The sequence below is a fragment of the Crinia signifera genome, chromosome 6 (assembly GCF_055691185.1).
Source record: "Crinia signifera chromosome 6, ASM5569118v1, whole genome shotgun sequence".
Classification (NCBI taxonomy): Eukaryota; Metazoa; Chordata; class Amphibia; order Anura; family Myobatrachidae; genus Crinia; species Crinia signifera.
In genome coordinates, this window is record NC_139222.1 from 30,860,438 (window position 1) to 30,883,839 (window position 23,402).

Below are 23,402 nucleotides of genomic sequence, written 5' to 3' on the forward strand. Positions count from 1 at the left end.
GTGTAAAGCCCACATCTTCGATGAGGATTCAGTGTCACTTGATGATGAACATACTGGCAAGGCAGCTGGGTGAGCCATGCGCTCTGCGGATAATGTTTGTGTTCCCCCTGTAAATGTCAGTATATTCACATAGAAATACAAGATTTGTGTCCCCTGCAGGAGAAGCAGTCTGGAAGCCGAAGGGATGTGGACAGGAATAGAAAGATGGACAAGGAAAACCAGTGACTCTGAGAACATGCCAAACTGTCAGGACAGAGATAGCCCATGGCCTGACTTGACTTGACAGGGAAGGTATGTGGAAAATTAGTCCGAAATTACTGGTGTGCCCACAGACAGGTAAGACGACAGGATCATGCCTTACTTGTCTGGGGGAAAGAAACTGCAACGACTGTTCCCACAGAGCCATCTCCACATCCCTCCTCCAGCAGGATCCTCTGCAGGTAATACAAAATTGGCTTTGTACAGTTCACTCTAGAAGCATTCTAGTTATTTTTTTTTTTTTTTTTTTATATATATATATATGTGTTGACGTTTGTGTGTATAGATATGGCAGCCCAGAAGCACCCTTGAGTATGCAAGTATATATATATGAAAGGTTTAAGTCATGTGTGAACCTTTAGGGACTCATGGTACACCCCATAATCTCTTTTTGTAGTAGTAGAATCACTCTCAGAACTCCACCTCATTTGTCCCCATCGAAACATTGCTTGGCGGGCAGCCACAGGTTATGGTAATCCCACAAGGAGATCCTAGACCACAAATGCAAGTGATGTATCCACACCTGGAAAACTGCAGCAAAAGGACTTTGTTGACACCTGTTGTGAACTGTCATAACCATGAACCAGGAGATGTTGTTGTTTCCCCTGCTTTGCCATATACAGGTTGCTTGATAGACCTTTGGAAAGAACCACCCCAAATCTTGTTGACCAGCACTACCTCAATAACAAAGTCGCAGAGAGAGATTCGGGTACGTTCGTCCTACTGCCAAAGGAACAGAAAGCCAGAAGGTCCTTACACTCGAGGGCGAAAGAAAGAAATCGCTAAGAGGCACCATTTCGGGAGGACTGGAGAGCAGCTAAGGTCAAGCAACCTGTACAAGCTACAAAAGGGACTGTGACACACCCCACTGGTAACAGGTTGGAAGGATCACTAACAAAATCTTTTCCTTTCTCAGTTTTCTCTATTGTTGTGGGTCCTATTCTTGTCTCCCCCCCCCCCCCCCCCCCACTATCCGTTCTTATCTTCAAAATCAAGGATACTGCTGCCAGGCATTGGACGGACGATACAGAGTTCTGAGAGTGTGTTACCCGTCCCAGTTTAAGTCAAGGTAGAATCTATAAACTTGACACTACCCAGGACCGGATGTTTGATAGTGATAATACCATCATACTTAAAAGCATACCAAAAAAGAGAGACAACAAAGAGTCCAAGGGTCTGTTGTCACAAACAATACCTACCAAAGGATGCCATATCTGAAAAACAATTGTATATAGTGTAACCACCCCTGTTTTTATTTTTATCCCAAAATTGTACATTATCTTTCGTGACCCTGAGTAGATTGTTCGATAAATGCGGCCCATCGTTTATCCGTGATCCTGGATCGGCCAAGAGCAGATGGTTTACTCCCCTTATATGTTTATTTCATGGATCCCAATTTCTTTGTTAGGATTATGAATTTCTGTATTGTCGTGTGAAATGTTTTGTACTGTAACAGTTTTATATTTACTGTTAAAGGGTGGACTGTGGAAGTCTAGTTGTACACACGCCATTTTAGGATAGTATGGCCGCCATTTTGGTTCGCAGAGTTGCGCAAATAAAGTTTCCATACCCGAGTATGTGTGACAAAGTGGACCAGAAGAGTAGCCATACTATCACACATAAATTCATAAATACATACTGACACTAAGTAAAATGTAGTTAAAGGTTTAGAACGCCACACATAGCTTAGTTAGCCCTGCATACATCTGTCTGTATCATGTTTAGTACCGTTCCGTTCCGTTTCTTATGCGTAGTATTCCGGTCATTGCGAATATTTCGCAATAGACATGGCCCGATAGTTATGGACATAATCCATATTCCAGAGACAGTTTCTGTTGAAAGTATGTAACAAAGGAATCTAGATGAAACTGGTTCTTATCACTGCTGACGCCGAAACCATCAAACAAAGGACTCTTAAAGTTCACTCCCCTGTACCTAGTCAAACCAGTTGTATCATCTTACCTCCCCATCACAGTGGACCTGACATACGATCTCTGACCAATGGGAATGGCCTTTGACCTCCCCCTTCTGACCCTATAAGATAGGTGACCCAGGGCTGCCCGGCCACTTCGGCACATCTTTCTTTCCCTGACCTTCAACCGGGCTATAGTTCATTCCTGAACGATAGCGAGCTCTGACCGGACTGCGCTTCGCATATTTGATGAGACGGTAACGGTTGCATTAACGGTATTTATCCATATTGTATTGTTGGCTGATTGTGTCTTGTATCTGTTTCCTTCCCCCTAGCAGAGCCTGACATAGATATTCATTGTTAGTCTATTGTATTACCTGTTAAACCTGTATTTTCTATTCCTGTAACCCCCTTTGTCCATTAGGGACTTAAATACAACCTTTTTACGGAGTTCTTATCTCCATACTTCTATACTGTGGTTTGTGTCTGTTATTCGCATTTTGCGACAAAGATATATTACGGACACTGTCCATAAAGGTATATTCGCAGATTAGAGACAAATTACTGCGAAGGGATCTCTTATTAAGGTATTGGTTCTTGGGTGTATAATACACAATAAAGGTACGCTACGCTGTGCTACGTTTTGTTCGCACGTAGTTAGGTATAAAGGGTACGCAGGTTATGGACACATTACGTAACCTGCTCTTTTCACTTATTGTATCTCTGGTCATATTTAATCACCATTAACAGCATCGACCATTTCCATGTTGACATTTTGCTTGTGTTGACATTGTGTCACCATCGACGTAGAGCAGGGATGGTGAACCCTTGGCTCACAGCTGTTGTTGAACTACACATCGCAGCATACCCTGCTACAGTTTTGCTATTTGGCCATAAAAAAACTGGTACATGGCATGCTGGGATTTGTAGTTCAGCAGCTGGGAGCCAAAGGGTTCCCCATCCCAGACCTAGAGTATGTTGACCATTTTTCTGTGTCAACCTTATAACATTTCTCATCCTATAGAAGACCGTTACTTTGTCACTAGTCCCTTGTGATGTCATAACATCGCGCAGTAGTTACACAATGTTTCTCTAGGCACAGTTCGGGCGGCCAGGATATCTTAATGGGGCTCCTTGGGACCTGCTGGGGCATAGTGGGTGCCTAGGTCGCCTTGTGGGAAATCCACCTGTGGATAGCAGTGTGGGAGATGAGCCCAGTTACAGCAATGTGAGGTGCAGAAACAATATTTAGTATGTGAGACTCTAAGCCCCTGTGTCACTGGAGCTTGGGCTGGTGGTACGCGGTACCGACACCATATTTCTTAATGGTATGCCATACCCCACCTTACCTGCACCTTGTGCAGACCGCACCCTTGCACCTACCTACAGACGCTGATGTCCAGACCTTATACACATTATAACATCAATTTTTAAGAACTGAAGGAGGCGGTGTGGGGGCATGGCCATTGCAAACACGTCATAGTGATCACACACCCCCCCCCCCTGCGGCATAATACCGATATTATGCACAGTGGGGGTGGGGCCACAATGAATATGTATAAATATATACCTATATATATCCTGAGGAAGTCCAGGATAATACCGTTGGACGAAACGCGTTGAGCAAAGTGGGGGAGATTCCGCGGACACCCCAGAACTTTAATGCTTTGGAGAAAAAGCATTCAGATAAGCTTCATTTGTTTTTACTGATGTACGGGCAATTTACTGTCCTTATTTTAATAAATACCTGTGTTTACAATATTACGCAAGGTTCTCTCTCTTTTTCTCAGCATTTTCTATGTAAAACATTGGTTAAGGATTGGAACTGGCCGTGCTGAAGTGTCTTGTGAAATTGATCTCATGCGATTGAACAAAGTGGTTGGATACCACTTTAAATGGTACACCTAAATGATTTGGGGTGCTATTTTGTTTATGGTGGTGGTGTTTGAACACCCAATAATGCTACACTAGGAGGCGCTTTTTTCACCCTATATTTTTCAGATTTATCAAAAGGTGTATTGAACTGACCAACTGGAAAAGAGCTGCCGCCCTGGAACAAAGGGATAGTGTCGTATGAGTAATCTGATACCTAACATAAGGATCAAAGACAATAAGCTAGCAGACTTATTAAAAAGAATTAGCGCAGGTACCACTATCCACAAAATATATATATATATATATAGATATATTTATATATATATATATCTTATATATTTGGCTACATCTGTCACTCAAAGTGTGTCTGACCCTCTAACGCTGGGTGGAGCCTCTGACTCACATGACAGAGAACCAGCCCAGTGAGCCCACAGTCATAGGAGGGACACATTGCTCTGCTCCTGCACTTTCCTTTTAATGTATGATTGCCATCACCTGTGTTGAAGCACCTTTCCTATCAATTAACCTGTTCAACACAGATGGAGGTAATCATACATTTGGAAGAAAGTCCAACGGCAGAGCATTGTGTCCCTCCTGGCATGGGTCATGTTGGGAGGTATGCACAGTGCCAGACACCCTCTGCCTCCCCATGTTACCCAGCAAAGACACAGCTACTCACCAGACACACCAGGAGAGCGCCCCCCGCTGCCCCCCCTCCCATGATTTGCGCGCTCCCCCGCGAAGCCCCCCCTACCGCAATTCGCCACACACACACCCCCCACACGATTTGCGGCAACCCCAGCCCCCACGACCCCCCCTCTGGCGATTCGGGGCACCCCAACCCCCGCGTCCCCCCCCTTCTGCGATTCACTGCAACCCCCCACGCCCACCCCCCCGCGACCCTCCCGTGATTTGCGGCACCCCCCCCCCCTCCCGTGATTCGCGGCAAACCCCCCGGCCCCGCGACCCCCCTCCCGCGATTCGCTGCAACCCCCACGCCCACCCCTCCCGCAATTCGCAGCACCCACCCCCGCGACCCCCCCTCCCCAATTCATGGCACACCTCCCCCCCCCCCCGGCCACCCCCCCTCCCGTGGACACCCCCCACCCCCCCCCTTCCCCCCCCAGCCGCTGCGATTCACAGCAACCCCAGGATCAAATGGCACATGCAAAACACTGACACGGCTATGGTCGACGATGAAAAAGGTTGACATGGGTTTTTGAAGATTTATTTTTCATTTTAAGAATGTTTTCATATTCATTCTCATGTGTCGACATGGTCACCAATGAAGTGCCACACTTATGTCAACATTTAATGTGTTGACCTTTCTTGATTGTGTTGATTTTTTCTTGTGGCGATTTGCGGCACCCCAGCGACCCCCTCCCGTGATTCACGGTACCCTCCCCCACGCGACCCCCCTCCCGCGATTCGCGTCACCCACCCCCCCACGACCCCCCCTCCCGCAATTCGCGGCACCCCCCGCGACCCTCCCCCCCCCCCCGTGCAATTCGCACATAGAGGAGATCAAACATGAGGGATCACCATGGCAAGTATTCAATGCTGTGGGCGATTAGCGACAGCGAGCAGAGCTTCCTGCTCGCTGTCACCACTCACCCTGTCAGTATTCAACGCATCCCCCTCCATTTTTTGAGCGAGGGGGAATTGGCGTATGCGGCTCCAGAAGCAGCGAGACTCGCGGCTAAATACAGCGAGTTTTCTGCATTAAGGACCCCATACATCAGCAATTAATTGTGAAAATTTTCAGATATGGAGATGATTGCCACAATTAATTTTAGATGTGTGGGCTCCCCCTTTTGGCAATCCCAATCAAAATCGCCAATCGATTGCTTAATCAGGTTTTTAAACATGCTTAATAATCTGGTATTATCTGCGGATCTTTTTTATATGTGTGGGCATTCCCAATTCGTCGTCTTCATGTATTTACATTAAGAACAGCTGAAATGACAATCGATTGGGGCACTTTCCAGATATGAAGATGCAATTTCCAGATATGAAGATGCAATTTCCAGATATGAATATGCAATCTTTAGATGGATAAATCTGCCGATCACTGAAATAAATCTGTAATGTGTGGGCAAAGTCAGATAGATTGTAAAATCCATTTATCTGGCCAAAATATCCCTATATCTGAAAATCCATAAATTGTGATTGCTGATGTATGGGGCCCATTAGCCGCGGGGCTCGCTGTTTTGGGGAATTCTCACCGTCCTGTGACGGCGAGGATTTCCCCAGAACATTGAATAGAGCGAGCGGCCAGCGCGGGAGTAAAACAGCGAGGATTGCTGGTTTTCTGCAATCCTCGCTGTTTAACCCCCTCGCCGGCCGCATTGAATACCTGCCCATGTGTCACGGAGATACCCATTGTGAAGGGCACCGTCCGCTGACCATGGGTTTCATATGAGCGACACTAAACAAAAAGAAGGGGGCGTTGGTTCAAGGCAGACACTTAGGACACTACATTATTAGCGCAGAGAGGTGTACATGAATGTGAGAATTTAAAGTGACAGTCATATACAAATGGACATATACTAAGGCGCAAAGGCAAAAAAATAAATCAAATGACCACATTACATTGTATGAAATTATATGAAACAGTGTAAAGTCAACTCTTCATTCAATCCGGTAGGTGAAACACTATTGAGCTTGTGGATCCAATAGCATTTCTTTTGTAATAATAATTTGCCTCGATCAACTCCTCTCCGCAACGGCGGAATATGATCAAGAGCCACAAAATGAAAGTCCTTGAACGTATCATTTTATGTCCAAAATGTTTGGCCACTGGTGGAGTGCTGGAGTCAATGGTAAGCAAGGCTTTCTTAATTGATTGTCCTTAAGAGTTTGTATTGTTTTACCGATGTAGATCATTGGGCAAGAACAAATAATGGCGTAGATGACTCTTGCAGTCCAAATGATGATTAATATTGTAACTTTCCAAGGTTAGTGGATCAATGAATTTGGGACCTGTGAGAGCAAACTGGCACTTCACACACTTAGAACACTTGAAACTTCCATAGCGCTATGTGCTGGAACATCCAGAATAAGAGGAGCGTGGTCCAATCATTACTTCAGTGCTGCTGCAACGAATGGAGCCATTCAGTTATTCTGCATTCTCCTTGCATGGTAATGCCCCTTGTATAACACGCCTAGCAGAGCCGGCCCTAGCCTAAATGATGCCCTAGGCAAGATTTTGCCTGGTGCCCCCTAGCACCACCACTAGTTCCGCCTCTGACTCTGCTTCCCTTTCCCAGCACCATCAACCCTCATCATAGAAGTCATCATTTTGGTGCTCCTACCCGCAATATTTTAAATAGAAACAGTGCACACATTTGGTGTGCAGCCCAAACAGGGGTGTGTTCTTGCTGGGAAGGGGCATGGCCACACAATTTTACCCCCAGTTCAAATTATGCCACACAGTAGTGCATCTTTATTCACATTATATCATGCGATGGTGTCCTTTATTCACGATACATCGCACTGTAGTACCACTTTACCTTATATACATTACTCCTCACATTATTCACATTAAAAATCCTGAGAAAATAGTGTATTTTAACCACCTCCATGGCCACACTGCAACTCAGCACAAAGCAGTGTGTGCTGGGCAGAGCAGAAGAGCTGATTAAGGGGAAGGGGCCGGGGCCCCCACTGGGCCCTCCCATCAGACTTTGGCCTGGGTAATTTGTACCCCCTACCCCTTTCTCTCGGCACCCCTGATAATACCACACAGTAATGCCCCTTATTAATGTCCTTATAACCATAATGCCCCTTACACATTATGCCAACCTTTATTAATGCCCTTCATACACATAATGACACACATAATGCCCCTTACACATATGTTGCACATTATTAATGCCCTTATACACATGACACACATAATGCCTGTTACACATATGTCGCACATTATTAATACATTTATACATGACACACATAATGCCCCTTACACATATGCCGAACACTATTGCACAACCAACCCACCCGCAGACAGCACTCGCACAGCTGCTAACACTGTGACCTCTGCCTCTGCTTGGATACAGATGTTTCCGCATACACCTTGACTCAATAGGCCATGCAGCTCCTGGCCAGTTCTGCTAACGTTGGGTGCCTTTTTTGATGAAAATTCATCTTATTTGCATTGTTATGACGAGCACACACAAGGAGCTTCCGATGATTAAAATGATATGCGGCATGCCTATATTCTGTGTGCGACTGTGGCTGTACCTGCATACAGAATGCTATGTTACAGGGATTTCCATGAATACACTATTTCATATGCAGATACAGCCTCACTCACACACAGAATATAGGCATGCTGCATATCATTTTAATCAGCAGAAGCTGCTGATGCCCCTAGGCATTCCAAATGCCCTAGGCAATTGCCTAGTTTGCCTATGCCTAAGGCCGGCCCTGACGCCTAGATTCAGAGTACAGTATGGAATCAATGGGTTGCCCTTTAGGCTGATCTCTCTGGGAAAGCAGGGGGCGGGGCCTCTGGCATGATGCAATAGCGGGGTGACTGAAGGAGGCTGTGTGGGGGCATGGCCATTGCAAACACGTCATAGTGATCACGCCACACCCCCCCCCCTGCTGCATAATACCGGTATTATACACAGTGGGGGTGGGGCCACAATGAATCTATGTGAATATATATATATATATATATATATACACACACACACGATGTTCTCATGTGCACAGCGTCTGTTCAGAGAGGCGGAGGAGCTGGAGGCATGGCCAGCGGCTTACAAAGTGCTGGTCATGCCCACATAATGACTGGAAATGGGGGCATGGCCTGCGGCATCACTGTGAGGTCACACCCCAAATACATAGGCCACGCCCCTATGACATAGGCCACACACCCTCTTTGGGTGCTTGTGTGAGTGACAGTGTGCCGCACGAGTGTCCCGATTTCTAAAAACAAAATGTTGGTATGTTTTAGGATGAACAAAAGTTGGACAAAATACATTTAATTTGGAATAAATTTAATACTAATAATTATAATAAAAATAATAATAATAATGATAATAATAACAACCATGATCCAAATAGAACATTCTGACTGTCACCGTAAAAATGGCCCCCTGGTCAGCAGACAAGAGGTGAATGACTTGTTTTCCCTCTAGCATCTAAATTTTGAAGTCACAGCACTGCAGACTGCTGCGTATACGATAGAGCTGACCGCCGGCTGTAAGTGCGCATGCGTGTCCTGTGGACGGATGGGATGTAGTGTTGGTGATAAGTGCGCATGTCTGACAACCTCTTGGGGGGGAATACTGTATACTAATAAATCAGTGCACTGAGTGCAGCGAGTCAGCAGCAACCACGTAGGAGGGACCCCGGAGTAGCATCACCCTGCAGCCAGAGTTCTGTCTGTGGAGGGTTTGGACGATTACCCCCTATAGGCAAGCACATGTAGGCTATAGGGGTGTAGATCGGGGGCTAGCATGTCATTATGCCACAGGGGGCTACAGAGATCTCGTTACACTCAGTGCAGCCTTTGTCCTGCAGAGTCAGATGCAATGTAACAGCATGCAAGTTGGAGTTCCTCCAATTGTTATGTGTGTGTGGGTGATATATATATTTACACTGGTGTTTATTTATTGATGCATTTGCAAATGCAAGTGTATCCCTTGTGCAGACTGCTATTTTAAGGTAGAATGTACACGTGTTGTTTGCCTGCTTGGATACTTCTATTTGTATTGTTTAGCTGCTTATTCACAGCTTATTATACAGTCTGCTGCATTCAGTGTATTTGCTCCAGAGGCGCTTATAAAATACACTTAGTAATATAACCTAACATAAGTCACCAAATGGGCGTGTGTGAGCCGGCCTGCTTGTGTATTTGTGACAAGTTTGGAACATTATGATCGTCAGCTGGGGGGGGGGTTTACGCACTAGTGGGGGACTTTGGGTTAGGCAGAGGGGAGGGGCATGGGGTAGGTATACTTAAGGTGTGTACACACAGCAGGATATGCCGTGAGATGCGAGTCCCGATGCGATCAGATCGCATCGCACAGCATGCAGATATGGCTTCCGATGTTGCCGATATAGTGAACATGGGAAGCCAGATGGCATGCTTTTTTAGGGCTTGCGCTGCCGATGCGCGCTCCCGTGTGAGTGCAAGTCGGCAGTCAGATAGAGAGGGCAGCCAAGACTATATAGTGCAGATCTGCACTATATAGTCTAAATTGTGCCCCTCCATGCATACCGTGCGATGCGAGTCCCAATGCGATCTGATCGCATCGGGACTCGCGTCTCACGGCATATCGCCCCCGTGTACACACCTGAAGACTATATAGTGCAGATCTGCACTAAATAGTCTTGGCTGCCCTCTCTATTTCACTGCCGATTTGCGCTCACACAGGAGCGTGCATTGGGCTCGCAATCCCTAAAAATGCATGCGATATGGCTATATCACTATATCGGCAACATCGGAAGCCATATCTGCCCGTGTGTACACACTATTCCAGTAATTGGTAATAAACACATGCGGAAAAATTCCGAACCATTTATGTATTACTGATAAAAGCAATTCAGTCTGTCATTGAAAATGGATAACCTGGGGGTAGAGGTGAGCCACAAGAGTAGTGGTCTACGGCAACCAATCAGCTTCTCTGTTTAATTTAATTTCTGCAAATGATGTTACTTCAGAGCTCATTGGTTGCCATCGGCCACTTCTCCTCACTTATCACTGCTTAATACACCTACCCCATGGTTCACTGTGGTAACCGATGTACAAGTAATGACCAGTGATGTCATACATGATGATTTATTATTTCTGTACAGTATTGATAACTCTTGATACAATTTCTGTGTGTCTGACCTGCATGCTTACAGCAAACCTAAAGCAGTGAGATCACGTATGTTTCCTCATGAGTCTGACTTACGCTGGATGCGCACTTAGCGATTCCGTGCACCGCCGATATTGTTAACTATATCGGCGGTGCCATGGGTGAACGATATTGTGCATACACCCTTATCGACATCGCTTACCGATATCATTCAGTGACATCACCGGGACACCTGCAGTTACTGACAATATTATCAGATTAAGCTGCATGCATATCGGTAGGTGCAGGGTGTAAGAATGAACACTGATATACTGTATATTGCTCAGTGTGTAGCAGCATAAGTCTGTCATTTAATGTTTGGCAACATGGACCGTAGGCCTTGTGAAAATTGCTGTAGGAAACCCTTATCCCTAATAATGTGATAATAACAGTATATGCTTCACTCCTTCTAGAAGCAGGATCTCCTATGACTACTAGAAGATGGACAAGGATAAAGATGGGATATCTGAGCAAATATTACATTTCACCCTGGAGATCCTCCACTTGCTGACTGGGGAGGTGAGGCATTTTGTGAATGGGACCAAAGCTCATTCTAGCACCTGCATCTTTCAAAACCTTTGCAGTTGCTCTTCCGTGCCTGGGGCGTCATCCTCTGCTGTGGTGCTTCTAGCGCAAGTGTGGTCTGCATACCAGTGCTGAAATACAGACCACATTGTGCTAGAAACATCACGGCACAACTCATTTTTTTTGCAAACCCACCCACTCCTTGATCACAGAGGTGGGTGAGGCTTCATCAAGGTACATTCTATTTGTAGGCAAGTAAGTGCAATTCTAAGACACTTGTCTGGCCTCCTTCCAGTGCGAATCTTTGGGTTATTCTGGGAAAGGAAACTATTTATTTATTTTTTCATTTTCAAGAAACGTCAAAGTTGTGGAAGTCAACAAATCTCCCAAGGACTCGTATATAAGGCACATGATTGTATAGGACACTATTTTGGCTGACTACTGAATGTCGACAAGTCTTAAGTTGACACTGGAATCAGGTTGACTCAAGCAGTAGGTCGACATGAATTTTTCACCTTTGTCAGGTGATATGTGCCGAGAGGCGGTGATTTCATGCCCTACCATGCACAGAATAAAATAGTGTGCCGAGCGCAGTGAGGCAAGTGCTCGAAGCATGGCGAGGGGACACGATACATTTGGCGTCTATGTCGACATTCGGAACAAAAAAAAGTGAAAAACTTATGTCGACCTTGCCATTGTTGACCTTAAGCCATGTCGATACAATGCAAGTTGACCTAAATAGGGACAATCCAATGACTCGTACCCGTTTGGATATATGTAAGCAGAATTGAGATCCAATCGCTGGTAATATAATGATCTGTTTTTTTTTGTTCCTGGAATTTATCAGCCCATAGGGGTAATTCAGACCTGATGGCATCGGCCGTGCTTGTGCAGTGGCCAGCGATTGGGTAGATGCCGCCCTGCTATACTGAAATCCCGCCTTGTGAATTTATATGTATGGATGTGTATGTCTAAATCCTTCATTAGTGGCTCACCATCCAATGATTTCTCCACTGTGCCCCAGTCATCGCAAGCTGGGATTGGACCCTGCTCTAAAACACTCGGACACTCCCACCAGACGGCCGGTTACCACCCCCACACGCCTACTTCCTGTCAATCACTTTGCGAACAGACACACGTGTCTTATTAGGGCCTGATTCAGGTTTGCAAGCAAAAAAATAAATAAAAAAACACCACAGGACCCCGGCCCATGTTGCACTGCAGGTGTTACAGATGTAACATGTGCAGAGTTGTTTTTTTCTGTGCATGGTAAATACTGTCTGCTTTTGCATGTAGCCAACAAATATTCAACAGCTTTGTTTCTACACTGCCATTTAGATTTCAGTTTCAACACACCCCAACCAAATCTAACTCTGCACATGTTACATCTGCCCCATCTGCAGTGCAGCATGGGTTTGCCTAGTGGTATTGCTTTGCTTTCAAACCTTCCTCTATAGGTGTTATAGACGGCAACAGTTACCTCAGAGGAATCTTATGCAGGTTTTCTCCTTTGCTGAGAATAATGGCCCTAAAAGGGGTTCACTGTGCACCCCTTACTAATTGTGTTGCATGTCTGATTGATTTGTACAGTTTTGTTAATTCAATCATAGGTGAAGATGTACAGAACCTTCTTAATAAAAAAGGTGGAGAAGTTGCCATAGCAACCAAGCAGAATGCAGCTATCCTATAAAATGTACCTTTATAAGTGAATCGTAAATGCTTCACCTGTCCTATTTTAGGTTTGCTATATCTCTTCTATAGAGCTGCTTATACGCATATATCATAACTGGATATAACAAATACTTGTCTCCACATGATGATGATTTTTATTATTATTATTATTATTATTATTATTATTATTATTATGTTGTAGGAGTACACAGTAATGAAGACGTCTGCCAATCTGGGCACTTCCACCGATTCTTGTTTATCAGAAGGATGGAGCAGGACCCAGAGTCCCATCATGGAGCCTCCTCCTCACTCACTGATACATGGGAGAGACAATGAGCAGAAGATCCTGGAACTCACCAACAAGATCATCCAGCTGCTGACTGGAGAGGTGACTGCTGGGAATGGGACATTATACAGTAACACCGGGGGATGTGACCGGAGAGGTGACTGCTGGGAATGGGGCATTATACAGTAACACTGGGGATGTGACCGGAGAGGTGACTGCTGGGAATGGGGCATTATACAGTAACAACAGGGATGTGACCGGAGAGGTGACTGCTGGGAATGGGGCATTATACAGTAACACCGGGGGATGTGACCGGAGAGGTGACTGCTGGGAATGGGGCATTATACAGTAACACTGGGGGATGTGACCGGGGAGGTGACTGCTGGGAATGGGGCATTATACAGTAACACCGGGGGATGTGACCGGAGAGGTGACTGCTGGGAATGGGACATTATACAGTAACACCGGGGGATGTGACCGGAGAGGTGACTGCTGGGAATGGGACATTATACAGTAACACTGGGGATGTGACCGGAGAGGTGACTGCTGGGAATGGGGCATTATACAGTAACACTGGGGATGTGACCGGAGAGGTGACTGCTGGGAATGGGGCATTATACAGTAACACCGGGGATGTGACTGGAGAGGTGACTGCTGGGAATGGGGCATTATACAGTAACACCGGGGGATGTGACCGGAGAGGTGACTGCTGGGAATGGGGCATTATACAGTAACACTGGGGATGTGACCGGAGAGGTGACTGCTGGGAATGGGGCATTATACAGTAACACCGGGAGAGGTGACTGCTGGGAATGGGACATTATACAGTAACACCGGGGGATGTGACCGGAGAGGTGACTGCTGGGAATGGGGCATTATACAGTAACACCGGGGGATGTGACCAAAGAGGTGACTGCTGGGAATGGAGCATTATACAGTAACACCGGGGGATGTGACCAGAGAGGTGACTGCTGGGAATGGAGCATTATACAGTACCACCGGGGGATGTGACAGGAGAGGTGACTGCTGGGAATGGGGCATTATACAGTAACACCGGGGGATGTGACCAAAGAGGTGACTGCTGGGAATGGAGCATTATACAGTAACACCGGGGGATGTGACCAGAGAGGTGACTGCTGGGAATGGAGCATTATACAGTACCACCGGGGGATGTGACAGGAGAGGTGACTGCTGGGAATGGGACATTATACAGTAACACCGGGGGATGTGACCAGAGAGGTGACTGCTGGGAATGGGACATTATACAGTAACACCGGGGGATGTGACCAGAGAGGTGACTGCTGGGAATGGGACATTATTCAGTAACACCGGGGGATGTGACCAGAGAGGTGACTGCTGGGAATGGGGCATTATACAGTAACACCGGGGGATGTGACCGGAGAGGTGACTGCTGGGAATGGGACATTATACAGTAATACCGGGGGATGTGACCGGAGAGGTGACTGCTGGGAATGGGACATTATACAGTAATACCGGGGGATGTGACCGGAGAGGTGACTGCTGGGGATGGGACATTATACAGTAACACCGGGGGATGTGACCGGAGAGGTGACTGCTGGGATTGGGACATTATACAGTAACACCAGAGTATGTGACTGGAGAAGTGACTGCTGGGAATGGGACATTATACAGTAACACCGGGGGATGTTACCGGAGAGTTGACTGCTGGGAATGGGGCATTATACAGTAACACCGGGGGATGTGACCAGAGAGGTGACTGCTGGGAATGGGACATTATACAGTAACACTGGGGGATGTGACCGGAGAGGTGACTGCTGGGAATGGGACGTTATACAGTAATACCTGGGGGATGTGACTGGAGAAGTGACTGCTGGGAATGGGACATTATACAGTAACACCAGGGGATGTGACCGGAGAGGTGACTGCTGGGGATGGGACATTATACAGTAACACCGGGGGATGTGACCGGAGAGGTGACTGCTGGGATTGGGACATTATACAGTAACACCAGAGTATGTGACTGGAGAAGTGACTGCTGGGAATGGGACATTATACAGTAACACCGGGGGATGTGACCGGAGAGTTGACTGCTGGGAATGGGGCATTATACAGTAACACCGGGGGATGTGACCAGAGAGGTGACTGCTGGGAATGGGACATTATACAGTAACACTGGGGGATGTGACCGGAGAGGTGACTGCTGGGAATGGGGCGTTATACAGTAACACCGGGGGAGGTGACCGGAGAGGTGACTGCTGGGAATGAGGCATTATACAGTAACATCGGGGGATGTGACCGGAGAGGTGACTGCTGGGAATGGGGCATTATACAGTAACACCGGGGGGATGTGACAGGAGAGGTGACTTCTGGGAATGGGACATTATACAGTAACACTGGAGATGTGTCTGGGTGATGACTGTATCATTGTGTGCGTCAGGTTCCTATAGTCTCATAAAAATAGAAATGACATCTTAGTGGGTGCTCCTACAGATATTCTCTCATCAGCTTCTGTTCGGTTGGGTGACTCCTACAGATTCCTCAGTTTAAAAAAATAACCATAAAAAGATAACCAATCAGTGCATTATGTGCTAATGTTATGTAACTCCCTGGTGTTCTCCTAGGTAATTAGTAAGTTCCGATAGTATAATTTAGTGAGGAGAAGATGTGGTCTAGATTCATACCGTCATGTGGAGATCCTCGGGACTGCAAACAGTCACCATTTTCCATATTGCCCGGGAGGTGCACAGGTGCGTTCCTTATTCACTGGCACATTTTAAAAGGTCCACAGGTGCAACTAGTTATTTTATTTGTGGCTTGCACCCCCCCCCCCCCCCCTCCCCACCGCCAGCCTGATCCCCTCGCTACGCTGCGAGCAGATGTGTATGCTTTCAGGACTTTTTAGCTGAACACGATGGCCGAATTGAAGGCAGCTGCTGATGTCATGTGTGATGTCATCCGCCCGCCCCGCGCAGGCTCGGGGCGCGCATGTGTTTGCTGGGGTTCTCCCAGTGTTTCTATGGGAGTGCCCATCCTGAAACGCCCCCTGAGTGTCAATCGTGTAGCAAGCGCCCCCGCGAATGAAAAATTCTCTACAGGCATTCGCTGTGGGAGTTTGCACATGGGGACCGTGCCTAATTGTGGCCCTCATGTTCAACCTTTACATGACCCCTCAGAGGGTGTTGTCTAGATGTTAAATCCCCTTTTTATTTATTTATTTATTAAAATTTGATTCCACTTTGGGCTAAATAATGATTACCGGTTGTACCCCTGATGTCTTATCCAATAAGTGCTTGTCCAACCTTAATTTACATGTATTTACCGTGTCTGCTGACACCACTTCTTCTGGAAGAGTTTCCATACTTTTACTGCGCTGACTGTAAAAAAGTCTTTCCTTCTAAGGGTACGGAATCTTTTCTCCTCCAGCCTGAGCGCATGCCCGCGTGTCCTAGCCTCCGACCTCAAAGTAAATAGGGTGCCTGACAGTTTGTTATATTGTCCCCTGATATACCTGTCCTGTGGGGAATGAGCGCTGAGATGTGGAGACATTCCGATAGTCCTCAGATCTCACTGTGGCGCGCTTGCGCTGATTTGCTGATGTAGAGGCAGCTATGAGTGGCTGCCGGCCGGGATGTGAGCGGTGGGGGAAACTGGTGATGTTCGCGTCTCACCGTACTTCCCTCAGCGATTATCCTCCGCCGATGCTGCTGGCCAGTGACAGGAGGAGAGCGAAGTGCAGGAGAAAAGCTGAGCTCAGACTTCTCTCACACACCCCCGGCGGCCATTTCAAATATAGCGCCGCTGACCACCTCCTTCGCATAGAATCGTGGAGCGGAGGAGGCGGTGCAGGCATGGCAGTGACTATCACTGTGCGGAGAAGTTCTGCTATCAGCGGTCAGGCGGAGGGGAGGTACGGGCGGGGGTGCTGAGCAGTGGTCAAGCTACCCAGATTGCTACCAGTAGCTCACGAGCTACGGCTTGGCGACCACTGCTCTAAGCAGATACTAGTTTGTATAGATCAAAACATGTCCTAGTGACTTTCTCAGGTACTCTTTACCTAGCACGGTGCCCACGATTTTGATCGTGGGCATCGCAGGTAAAAAAAATCGCGGGCATCGCGGCCATTGAATGCACTAAAAATCGGGTGCGACGCGATGCCCGCGATTTCCCATAGGGAACAATGTTAAATGTCTCAATTGACCCGATTTTCATGTTCAATGCCTCAATTGACCCGATTTTTCCATAGGAAACAATGTTAAATGGCCCACAGGGTGGCCAAATAGCCACCCTGAAGTGTGAAATGGCCCCCACAATTGTTAACGCCATCCCATGATCAACGTCAACCCGAAGCGTGGCGAGCGCAGCGGTACGCGTCCTACGACCTTTTCATACCCCCACTTTCTCCTTCATCCACTAGGTGTCACTGGAGTTACACTGGGGAATAGAAGGCGACCACAGGGAGCATGGGCACTTTAAAATAATTAATCAGTGTGACCAACTCCTCCCCTTCTACTTCCCCTCCCAGGCAGTCTTAGATCGTGCCCAAAAGGGAGCAGGTCACATTTGGCTCATCTCCTGGGCTTTTTGATAATTAGGGCATAAAGCAGCAAGTTTTGCCTTTGAGGACAGGCAGATAGTTGCTGCTACTATCTGCCTGCGACGTGGGAGCCTGCCGGAGGGAGCCGGCTGCTGCTTCAGGGTTTGCGCCCGGCTCCCTGGCTGACAGAGACCACCGTCTCTGGAGCTGTAACGGGCGCCGCTCTCACGCAGCGTGCACCCGATCCTCCCCCAGCCCCACCGCCGACGGCATGGCCGCAGCACTGTGAGTATTACCCTGCCTTCCTATTAGAGGAAGGTCAGGGACACAAACGGCGGTGCAGCAGAGGGTTTTTTAAACCTGGCGCCATTATGGGTGACGGAGCTGCCAGGCGGGGGGCGGAGTTACCGCGTGGTACTTCCCAGCAGGCCTTGGCATACCCCAGCGTTCCTGCAAGTCGCGGCGGCCATCTTGGACATTTGGCGCCGTTTGAACACGCTGCTGGAGGCTCCACAGTTGCGCTGCAGATCTATCCTGACTGCAGTTGGGCGATTCCTGTCCCCTGGTGACCGTCCTGCTGAACGCTCTATCCGGTCTGTGAGTTACAGTGGGGATTAGAGCTAGGTGGAGACAGTTTGGGCTGTGTCTCAAACTTAGAGCTATAGCGCTCCTAGGTATATGCCATAGCGTTGTACAAAGCTCTGTGACAGCTCTTTTACTTTCACTGTCTCTCCCTTCCAGCATAATATTTTGCTGCCTATCCTATACCTACTATCTGTGATCAGTCTGGTAGTGTGTGGTGATTGCTGGGTGTTCTGTTGAACCATGGCAGGGGGTAGCTCCAAGAGGGTTACTTGCAAGAAGTGTGCTGTTAAATTTACACCTTCTAAGGAGGGAGACTCTGTATGTGATAAATGCGCTGCTTTACCCCCAGCTCCAGAGTCCCCCGTTCATACCCCTGTTTGGGCATCACAATTAGCTGATGTGATGTCTCATTTAGCTTGCGAGCTCTCTGCAGCTCAAAAGGACAGAGAAACTTCCAGAACTCAACAGGCTTCCTTGACTTCTGCTGTGCAGAGCTTAACAAAGGCCTTGACACCAGCAGAGGGCGCCATTGCTTCATCTTCTAGGCAAAATCCCCCTACCTTACTCAGGAAAAGGGTATTACAGCCCTCTGGGGATTCTGGGGAGTATGACGATATGCCTGATCTGGAGGAGGGCGAATTTGCCCTTCCAGATAATTATGATGATGATGATGATGAGGTGGAACCTGAGGCTCAGGCGTTGGTTGCGCAAGAGCCGGCCACAGCCTCTCCAGGTCTGGAGGACCTTATACATATGGTAAAGATTGCCTGCAAGGTGTCAGATGACACAGACATTCCTGCTCGTCCTTCTTTCTTTGGAAAGAGACAAAGGCAGTCACCCACCTTCCCCCCAGCGGAGGAGTTGGATGAACATATATTGCAGGCTTGGAATCATCCTGATAAAAAATTCCAGGTACCTCAGAGGTTTCTGGCTGCTTATCCTCTTCTACCAGAGGGTAGAAAGAGGGTCGAGATTCCTCCAGTAGTGGACTCTTCAGTCTCACGACTGTCCAAAAAGACGGTTCTCCCAGTGCCGGGTGCAACCACTCTTAAGGATACTTCTGACCGTAAGTTGGAGGTAACCCTTAAGAACATTTTTTCAGCAGCTGGAATTATTCAGCGTCCGGCCCAGGTCGGGTGCTGGGTAAATAAAGCCATAGGGGTATGGGCTTCTCAGATCCTAACAGAGGTCCGTGAGGGCTCTGACCCTGCTTCTATTGTTCAGTTGGCTGAACAGATCCAGGAGGCATCCAATTATCTAATAGACGCCTCTTCTGACGTCTGCATGGTTGCAGCCAAGGTTTCGGCCTTATCTATATCAGCTCGCAGAGCTCTCTGGTTACGCCAATGGCAGGCTGACGCAGAGTCCAAGCGTGCTGTGGAGGCCCTGGCGTTCAATGGGGAGGTTCTTTTCGGGCCAGAGCTCGACAAGTGGATCTCCCAAGCAACGGGGGGTAAGTCCCACTTCCTTCCCTCAGCGGCTCCTCCAGCTACACGCAGGACTCCTCAAAGGCCCTCCTTTCGGCCTACGACCAGATTCAGAGGTCGTTCCAGAGGCGGAGCTCCATCTAGAGGCTCCAGAGGACGAGGCAGAGGCGCCTCGGCAGCTGTCCAGGAGCCCAAGTCCTCAAAGCCAGCCGCATGACTGTCCACGGTCCCATCTGGGGGATCCCAGAGTCGGGGCCCGACTGCTGTCCTTCTGTCACATCTGGCTGCAGTCTTGTCAGGACTCGTGGGTAAGGGATCTCGTGACCCAGGGTTACAAAATCCATTTCAGGTTAGTCCCTCCAAACAGGTTTTTCAAGACCGGTCTCCCAGTCTCAGGAGACAAGGCGCAACTTCTGTTGTCAGCAATCAACAAGCTGCGGACAACGGGAGTTGTGATACCAGTACCCGAGGATCAGCGTACTCAGGGATACTACTCCAGTCTGTTCCTTGTGCCGAAGCCGGATGGCTCGGTAAGGCCTATACTAAATCTAAAGGATTTGAATCCGTTTCTACAAGCGGTCAAATTCAAGATGGAGTCCCTGCAGTCGGTGATTCAGGGACTGGAACAGGGAGAGTTCCTGGTATCCTTGGATATCAGGGACGCATACCTGCACATCCCCATCTGGCCTCCTCACCAGGCCTTCCTCCGGTTCGCTATACAGTAACAACACTGGCAGTTCCAGGCCCTGCCGTTCGGTCTCTCATCGGCCCCCAGGGTCTTCACCAAGGTGATGGCGGTGATGATGGAGGTCCTCAGGGCACAGGGGATTACCATCATCCCCTACTTGGACGATCTTCTTCTGAAGAATCGTTCGAGGGAGGCCCTGTTGTCCAACATACGACTCACCCAGGAGACTCTCATCAGTCATGGGTGGATTCTGAACTTTGCAAAGTCTCAGCTACAGCCGTCCCAACGTCTTCTCTTTTTGGGGATGATTCTGGACACCCAGCAGATGAAGGTTTTTCTACCGCCCGACAAAGTTCAGTCCCTGCAGGTCCTGGTCAGGTCGGTCTTGCGACGGCCACAGGTAACGGTGCACCTTTGCACCAGACTCTTGGGGAAGATGGTGTCCTCCTTCGAGGCGGTACAATATGGCCGCTTCCACTCGCGCCAATTCCAGTTGTCTCTCCTTCACCAGTGGTCAGGGTCCCACCTGCATCTTCAGCAGCGGGTGACCCTGTCTCCTCGAGCCCGTCTGTCTCTGCTGTGGTGGCTCAACTCCGAAAACCTGCAATGGGGCAGGAGGTTCGGCATATGGGAGTGGACTCTCCTCACCACAGACGCCAGCCTTCGAGGCTGGGGGGCGGTAACGCTGGAACACCAGTTCCAGGGTTTATGGACGAGGCAGGAGAGCTTACTCTCCATCAATGTGCTGGAACTCAGAGCAGTCTACTATGCTCTTCTGCAGGCGGGACACCTGCTGCGGAGCAGAGCAATCAGAGTTCAGTCCGACAACGCCACAGCCGTCGCCTACATAAACAAACAGGGCGGCACTCGGAGCAAGGCGGCGATGAAGGAAGTAAGCAGGATCATCCTCTGGGCTCAGAATCATGCTCAGGCCTTGTCAGCGGTGTTCATCCCCGGAGTGGACAATTGGGAGGCCGACTTTTTAAGTCGGCAACATGCCCACCAGGGGGAGTGGTGCCTCAACCCTCAGGTATTTCAGTCCCTAGTACATCGTTGGGGGTGTCCGCAGGCGGATCTGATGGCGTCCCGCCACAACTTCCAGCTCCCAACATACTTCGCGCGGACTCGAGATCCTCAGGCCGCAGGAGTGGACGCTCTGGTCGCCCCTTGGCCGTTCCAGTTCATTTACCTCTTTCCTCCCTTTCCGCTGATACCTCGGGTATTACAGCGCATTCGCAGGGAGGGGGTAACAGCGCTTCTGATAGCGCCGGATTGGCCCCGGCGCTCGTGGTACACCAACCTGACGGATCTTCTAATAGACGAGCCGTGTCCGCTACCTCTTCAAGAGGACCTCCTCAGTCAGGGTCCCTTCATCTACCCAGATTTAGGACGTCTACATTTGACGGCGTGGCTGCTGAGAGGTCCATCTTGAGACATGCAGGTATCCCTAGGGCGGTGATACCTACAATGATGAGGGCCAGGAAGGAAGTCACCTCCAGACACTATCATCGTATTTGGAGATCCTATGTGGCGTGGTGCGAAAGACGCAGAGTGTCCTCTACTCTGTTCAAGAAGGCTCGGTTGCTCCTGTTTTTACAGGAGGGGTTAAACTCTGGACTTAGACTGAATACACTTAAGGTGCAGGTTTCAGCACTTTCAGTTTTTTTCCAGAAACGTATAGCTCTCATTCCGGAAGTCCACACGTTTTTCCAGGGGGTGCTGAGGCTTCAGCCCCCTATTCGTCCGCCTACGGCTCCCTGGGACCTTGAGCTAGTCCTCAGGTACTTAAAGTCATCGATTTTTGAGCCGTTAGAAGAGGTGGATCTTCGATATCTCACTTGGAAGGTGGTTCTTCTTTTGGCTCTGGCCTCGGCCAGGCGCGTTTCGGAACTGGGGGCGCTTTCTTGTCGCTCACCGTTCCTCCAGTTTCACCCGGACAGAGCAGAGCTCCGTACCAGTCTCTCCTTCCTTCCAAAGGTGGTCTCAGCGTTCCACGTGAACCAACCCATAGTGGTTCCAGCATTCACAGAGGCTTCACCTGAGGATAGGACTTTGGATGTGGTGAGGGCCCTGCGGATTTATGTCTCTCGCACGGCCTCTCTTCGCAAGACGGATGTCTTGTTTGTTACCTACGACCCAGTGCGTCGTGGATGGCCAGCTTCAAAGCAAACGCTGGCCAGATGGATCCGTCTGACAATTCGTCAGGCATACCTTGCTGAGGCTCAGACGCCTCCTACTAACATAGGTGCGCACTCCACCAGATCAGTGGGTCCTTCATGGGCGGCTGCCCGTGGGGTCTCCTTGCAACAGCTCTGTCGTGCTGCGACATGGTCGGGTCGGCACACCTTTGTGCGCTTTTATAGGTTTGATACCTTTGCGGCACCAGCTTCTCAGTTTGGCCGCTCTGTTTTAAGGGGATCTCAGCGCTCACCCACCCGGGTTGAAAGCTCTGGGACGTCCCCAGTGTAACTCCAGTGACACCTAGTGGATGAAGGAGAAACAGGGATTTTGTACTTACCGTAAATCCTTTTCTCCGAGTCCACAGGTGTCACTGGACGCCCACCTCAGCGCTGTTCTCCACCTGTTACGTTCAGTGTTAGGTTCCTATTGGGTAACCTCTGGAGTTTTCCCTTGTCAGGGTTATTTAAACATGGTTATTACACACCTGTCTCGTCTGGTTTGACTCTGTGTGTGTTTGTTTTTTCATATATATATATATCTTTTTCTACTATACGTATTGAATGATGTTATGTTGTGATGAACCTCCTCTCGGATGTGTGTTATATCTTTCTGCTCCCTTTCGGGCAC

At 48.6% G+C, this 23,402-nt stretch overlaps 1 protein-coding gene across 1 annotated transcript in view; it reads left to right on the forward strand.

The window, feature by feature from the left end:
- The window catches only part of LOC146009570 (uncharacterized), a 45,340-nt gene that overhangs the window by 16,199 nt on the left and 5,739 nt on the right, over window positions 1-23,402 (forward strand). The window contains 2 exon segments of the mRNA XM_083150017.1: window positions 11,310-11,415; window positions 13,295-13,480. Of these exon segments, the coding sequence (XP_083006143.1) occupies window positions 11,310-11,415; window positions 13,295-13,480 (292 nt within the window).